At 29.0% G+C, this 7,164-nt stretch overlaps 1 protein-coding gene across 1 annotated transcript; it reads right to left on the bottom strand.

Moving 5' to 3' along the window:
- Positions 1-3,041: 3,041 nt before the first annotated feature.
- LOC134700356 (receptor-type tyrosine-protein phosphatase epsilon-like) lies at positions 3,042-7,018 on the bottom strand. Its single transcript, XM_063561714.1, has 4 exons — positions 6,935-7,018; positions 6,018-6,163; positions 5,158-5,293; positions 3,042-3,888 (listed from the first exon to the last, which is right to left on the bottom strand). The coding sequence occupies exons 2-4, from the start codon at positions 6,149-6,151 to the stop codon at positions 3,817-3,819; spliced, it is 342 nt and encodes a 113-aa protein (XP_063417784.1). The 5' UTR covers positions 6,152-6,163; positions 6,935-7,018; the 3' UTR covers positions 3,042-3,816.
- Between the last annotated feature and the right edge of the window lie 146 nt (positions 7,019-7,164).

The raw sequence follows: 7,164 nt of genomic DNA, 5'->3' as shown, positions 1-7,164 counted from the left end.
TAGTAATCTTCAAGAATTTTCAGATATCGCTATGAGTACGCTATATTTCAACAAATGTCTTGTCTTTTTGTTTTAAGAAAAGTTTGAATTGTTCAAAACAAAATTTGAAAACAGAATGTACTACATATACTAGTAATGTATTCATTTAAGACACTCACAACAATGTTATGTTCTTTCATTAAAAATAAACAAATAATTTAATTGTAGTTTCATCATGGTCCATAGCTTTTATAGCCTTAGCATCTGTTGCAGTTCTTGCGACTTTTTGTTGTTGTTGTTTTAGGAGTTTTTTTGAAATGTAAGTACTTTGAATATATACAGTAGTATTGACTTCTTAAAAATATTTCATGGTCCATAGCTTTTATAGCCTTAGCATCTGTTGCAGTTCTTGCGACTTTTTGTTGTTGTTGTTTTAGGAGTTTTTTTGAAATGTAAGTACTTTGAATATATACAGTAGTATTGACTTCTTAAAAATATTTCAGAAAGAAAAAAATCTGCATTATTTTCAAAAACTTATCATTTACAAAACGCTTGTTTAGATTTTAGCGTCATCGCATTCTTTTTTCTTTTTTTATATATACATGAAATGTATGATAACTATGAGATTTTTAAAAAGATGGAAACAAAACTATCAGCTTGCTATAGCTGACATGTCTGATGTTGACACAAATTGTCTTTAAATTACTTGTAAACGGAGATGTAAGCTGGAATTTAGAGATAGTCAAGTATTTTTGTCAACATATTACTTCATATGCATATGATATGTGTGGTATGTGATATACGTTTAAGTTTTTGCTTGTACAATAATAAACGTGCGTACACTATAATCTTTAATATTATTTTTTGCATTTCTCAGGTGTAAACGAGACAATGAAAAGAAAAAAGTTAAACCACTCAAAATAAATGTTAAACCAAAACTACTGGATTTGGCATGGATATGACAGATAGGGATTAGTGTTCGTAATAACAAATACTACGGCAAATAAATGATTTAAAAAAAATCTAATGTGTATGTAATATTTTAAATAGGAGCTCCGAAAACTTGTTAAATGTTCGAATACCCTACAACTTCACTAGATTCTTTGCACTCAGACTGAGGTGATACATGTAAAAAAATAATTGACTACAACCGTTTCGTACTTTTTGTAGAAAACTGATAGCACGGATATGCACATTTTATAACGTATTAATATTCAAAATAGCATTTGTTTAAAAGTAATAGAAATGGTTGGAATTTATTTTTTATTCTTTTCAAGTTGTTTAATTTCAATTCAATAAGACTTTAACTTACCAATAATGAACAGCAATCGATAACAATGATTGTTTCATTTTTTATCATTTTGTTTTATGCAAACAAATCTACAATACCTTTTTCCTGTTCTGTTAGTACTCGAGCTTAAATCTTCTTTTTGTAATTATATTTTGTTTACATCGTTCACCAACTTATATTTTGTTTCAGGTGCTAAGATATTTACACTTGTTTAGTTGTTTTTGTTTAAATATTCCTAAGCTTCATTATATCGTTTTTTTTTGTTCAGTTGCTTTATTAAAATGATGGAAACCAAGTTAACTGTCTATGAATTGAAACTCGTCATCAATGCAAGGAATCACTTCAATGTACATAAGCAATCAATAGTTGTAGATAAGACATGTTAAAATGTGATAGTGTGCTTGAATACAGCTACCTTCGACTTTTAGTTGAATGTCATATTAAAAGAATTTTACGGATTAAAGCATAATGATAATGATTGTACAGAATACAAAATTACCATTTAAACATTAGATGGGGTTAGAAATGTCGTTTACACTTATTGTCATCTGTTGTTACATATATTTGATGCAATAACATAGATTTCTTTATCAGAAGTTATCGTTATATCGTTGATTTTTTTTACAAATTCATAAATAAAATCGAGTTTTGTTTTATGTATCTGTTTTTGCGTTTTATAATGTTGTTAGTCTTTTATGTTGTTTTTCAGTCTGTGCAATGGCGTTTTCATTTTATTTTCGACTTAAGAGTTTGAAAGTCCTTTGGTATCTTACGGAAAATAAAATATTATCATTGAACGAAAATCAAAGCAGCAAATTGAAGTTTTGGTCTCGCTCGAAAGTTAATCCAGACAGATGTTTCTCGAGCATGGACATCGGTATAATTGCTCTTTTGTATGTTTCGCATAGCACAATAAAGTAATAATTGTTTACATAAAAAGTAAAATCACAAAAATACTAATTTCGAGGAAAATTCAAAAGGGAAAGTCCCAAAACAAATGGCAAAATCAAATGAGTAAAAACATCAATCGAATGGACAACGACTGTCATATTTCTAACCTGGTACAGGCATTTTCAAATCAAAATGTTGGATCGAACTGGTTTTAATGGGCTAACATATTCGTTTCCATTTTGTCTATTCACAATAAACATAATCATGATAATTCTTTCGCCAATTGGTCTCTTGTGGAGAGTAATCTCATTGGCAATCATACCATCTCCTTTTTTATATTAAAAAACGCACAGCTGTCCACGAAACCGTCCATTGTTTTGATGTGCTAGCGTCGTTTTTACTCCAGAAGATGGAAAATATCAATAAACACTAATTTCTTATAATGCATTCTCTTTTATTTACCAAAAGTTACTCTTAACGTACAGAAAAAAATATTAAAGAACAGTTTAGTAATCAATCTGAAAGATGGCTCCTGTAGAAAAAAAATAGATAAAGGAAAATATGAGATAAACAGTAAGCCTAATATAAAAAGTTTTTTTTGGTCGACTTTTAAAAACAAATTTATTAAGAGGTTTGCAATTTTTGTTAAACAAACGAATGTTTTTATAAGTGCACCCAAAGTTCAAATTCAGTTAAATTAGAGTTATAGTAATATCATTGATGGACAAACACGCACACAGTGTGTTCAATTATCATAGGTCCATAGGTGACGACAAGGTCGGGATGTATGCTATCACCTACTTTGTGTGTCGTGATATTATTGTAATGTCACTTGTAAATATATTGGATCGACTTGCCGAAAAAAACAAACACCAATAAATTCTTCAGAATTTATCACCATTTTGACAAAAATCATGACATTAGCAACAATGAAAATAATTTCATTTAATACAAAAATGATAACATTTGAATGAAAATAAAAAAAAAACACGTTTAAATCTTACTATATATCATTAGGAGGTCTCCTGGATGTAAATAAATAGCAGTCAAGAATGTAGTAAAAGAGCATACGTTGTTGTTAATGTCATAATTTGACTTACATAACAATACCATGGATCTTTTTGTGCTATCATTACCTCGAGGGAAATGTATGTGATAGCATCCTATTTAAAACAAACAGTCTGTCTTCACATCAGATTATCACAGTACAATTTATAGATAAAAGTAAAGGATAAACTTGGCGACACCAGCAGAAGTATAAGCTATATCAAACTCTATATTGAAATATATATTGTCAAGTAAGGTATTAGAAATTATTAATATATAATTCTCGGTAAAATTGCTTCATACGCCATATCATTTAATCTTACGAAATTAAAGCATATGAAGGAATTAAATTATGCGTTTTTCATCGAATAACAGATTAACATTTGTTTGATTTTCACCTACTGTAAATTTTAACAAATCGATTTTAGCTCTATATACATTAACATCTATTATCTGTTTTATAGTCATGGTAATTATTTCTATACGTCAATTTATGCATGGAAACCGATGTATCTGAGCATAACTGTTAAAATGTTCAAATAACACTATGTAATAACCATTCCATTTAATTGTCATAAATACTTCTGTTAGCGCTGAGTCTGGTATCATTATAGATTTGCATACACCGAGTCGTTTTCTAAATACTCTTTGATGCACCTGTAGCAATATTCATACTGATCCTGTCATTTAAGAAACACCATTTTAACAATTCCGACAAATGAAATACTTCTATAAAAAAACATTGAAATCAATAACCAAAACTATGTTTTTTTTAATGAAACATATAGATAGATAGATATTTTTATTTTAAAGTACAACTTGGAACATATACATGAAATAAAATGTATTACAATTTTCAAACCTAAGCAGTCAATTAACATGTATATTTATACTAACCAGCCTTTAGAGGCTGAGTGATAACGCACTGTCATTTATGCACGGAAATTATATGAATACATTTCAAATCAATTAATCCTTATTATATCAGAGGCTTAATTTGTATTAGATACAATGTAGTTTCAATATATCAGTTGTGTTTAATAATTTAATGAGAAATAAGGATGAAAGTAACTTAATAATTTTGGTTTGATAATGTAAGGGTTGTACATGGAAAATTTGGAAGATAAGAGTTGTCTCTCTTATATATAAGTCTCTCTGAACAAAGGTTTTGTACTCTGGGAATGTATTCGTATTTGATTTTTCTGCCATTGTTTTGAGTCAAGTGTTAAAATGAATATGAAATAGATGAAAAATGCGATTGGCATACTAAATAATGTTCTTGTAGATTTGTTTAAAAAACATAATACTTGTGATAGATTTGTAATAAATTTCAGCCTTAAACATTTAAGTAAAAAGCAACAGATGAACAATTTTTTTCTTCTGTTTTTTAAAAGATCACACTTAAATCTGAAACATTCTGCAACCTAAATCATTGGACAATTCATTATGAAACTGGACCCATGTACTTTTTTAACAGTAAAACATATCTGACATACATTTAATGCTCAGACAAAAACAGAACGACAAATTCTTGTAAATGTTTTTTCCCCAGGTGAATAAGAGACTACTCTGAATGCCAAATCACACACAATAATTACCATGATTAGTATTCCGTCCTGTATGTTTCTTAGAGATGAATAAATAAAGAATGAAAGAACCTTAAAGCTTCCTTAAAAAATCTTAATTAAATGATTTTGAACGGGAAAATTAAATGCTATGTTTGTTTACGTTTGTTTTTGTTGCACTTTAGTGTTGTTTTATGTCTTTCCTCCTAAAGTTGATGTGTTTCCCTTGGTTTTAGTTTGTTTAGTTTGTTTTCTCTAAATCGACAAACTTTTGAGTACCGGTATACTACTGGTGCCTTTATTTGGTACTTGCCCTTTTACAATTCTACCGTTTTATTTGTAAACAACTTACATTAAATTAATATTTATCCAAACGAAACTTACAAATTCTGTGAAGAATTCAGGGCGTCTAACTTGCATTGTTCTAATAACTTGAAAAATATCAATTTCATCGTCTATCTCCATTTTTTCCAAGATAAGTTTCAATGCAACAAACACCCCGCTTTTACTGCAACCATCACTGAAAAAAGGACGGGTGTTGTTTCATTTTCAAATAACAACATCATCAACGTATAAATGATTAAGTAACACTTACTAAAAAAAACTGGTTTAAAAACACAGGGCAATAACTTTTGAACCTATCGGATGATTAAGGATAAGCATTTTAGTAGTTTAATATAAAAAAAATAATAATCTTAAATAACAAAAAATATAGTATTCTCATCGGTAATTATACCAGGTCTACTTATATTTATAATTTATTTTGTATTTGAATGTTCTATGCTCTTCTTTTATGTAAGCCAATATTCAATTCCACGACAAAATTAGCATTTAATGCAGGTTTAAACTGTTGCAATAAATGATAAATTGTCGTTAAAAAAGATTCTTTCATATAACATTGACACGTATCAAGATGTCTGAACAGATCTTTATTTATATTTTTATGATGTTTATCTCAGAAGAAGGAGAAAAATTGAAATATACAAATATACTTCATTTGTGTATTTTACGGTTCTTAATATCTTTGACGTATATTAATTACAGAACATTATGGGAACGAAACACTTACACACAATCATCTTGATCAACATACAAACTCCTAAAGTGTTGTGTTTACAGTGTTGCAGATAATTTCTTTGTGATTAATGTACAAATGGCATATTAAATTGCATAAACGAAAAAATGATGCAACAGAATATCATTTGCCACATTGTATGAATGGTATTCATATGTTATGGACTCACCTACACACAACAGTAATTGGACCTTTTTGTATTTTCCAGCACTCTATTACTTTTTTCATCAGTTCAAGTATAATGTTTGATGGAAGTATTGCATCATTGTTTACTTTACTTGTCGTAAAAACAGTTATTATCATCGGATCTTTTTCCTGTAGAAAAAAAAACCAGAATGTATTTTCACATAACTTAAATTGTTGAATGAAAATCACTTATTGATCAAATTCCGAACAGAACAGACGACACTTACACTGTTTATCCGCGTTTCATGTATTGTGTTGATGTGAAAAGTAAAATTTCTGAACTCCGATGAAAATTGAATACGAAAAGTCCCTTATCAATTGCCAAAATCAAAAGCTCTAACATATCAGACGAATGGATAACAATTGCCATATTCCTGACTTGGTTCATGCATCTTCTTAAGTAAAAATGGTGGATTAAACCTGGTTTTATAGTTGAATGAGAGTGACATAAAATTCAGATATATTGACAACGATGTGTGAATAGAGGTTTCTTTTCTACTCAGACATTTAATGTGGTATCATAAAGTTCCATTGTCATGATTTTCACAGTTATTGCTTTTAAACTTTGGGATCTGGGGTGATCAATCGTTAGTTTTTGTGTTTTTATATTGTGTTGTGTTGAGTTTGTCCTTTGAAAAAAAAATCATATGGTAACGGCGTCGTCTTTCTTATTTTTTGAACGAGGTATCCTTTTCAAAGTGCGCATATGGTACTATTTAATCCAGGTTCTCAGGTCACACAGTTGCCTTTTATATCTTACATTCACTTCATTTGAACTTGATGGATAGTTGTCTCATTTGTAATAAAGTAAACCAACTTTTGATACATAGGTGTAATGCATAGCAGAAAATACTAATTCTGCTTAGAAAAAAATGTTTTATAACCTTTTAAAACATTTACCTTATGATTCAAAGTAAGCTTAATCTCCTCTGGATTGGTTGAGGTGTCATTTACAATAGTAAAATCTTTAAACACGAGCACCTTCTGTCGTCCTAACCATTAGGGAGCATTCTAAGAGAAACACCATAATTAATTTAAATGATTTCATTTTTTTTAAGCAGATGAGTAAAAATACAAATGAGAAAAAGCACATAATAATATGGCAAACAACGTCTTCAAATGAAATAAAA

The sequence above is a fragment of the Mytilus trossulus genome, unplaced genomic scaffold, assembly GCF_036588685.1.
Source record: "Mytilus trossulus isolate FHL-02 unplaced genomic scaffold, PNRI_Mtr1.1.1.hap1 h1tg000138l__unscaffolded, whole genome shotgun sequence".
NCBI classification, from domain to species: Eukaryota; Metazoa; Mollusca; class Bivalvia; order Mytilida; family Mytilidae; genus Mytilus; species Mytilus trossulus.
This window is presented reverse-complemented; position numbering and strand designations above follow the sequence as displayed.

Coding starts and splice junctions, on each gene's coding strand:
- LOC134700356 (XM_063561714.1), bottom strand. CDS start 6,151: ATGATAATAACTGTTTTTACGACAAGTAAAGTAAACAATGATGCAATA. Junction 5,294..6,017: donor CCAATTACTGTTGTGTGTAG/GTGAGTCCATAA, acceptor TCCTTTTTTCAG/TGATGGTTGCAGTAAAAGCG. Junction 3,889..5,157: donor CTGAATTCTTCACAGAATTT/GTAAGTTTCGTT, acceptor CTTAAATGACAG/GATCAGTATGAATATTGCTA.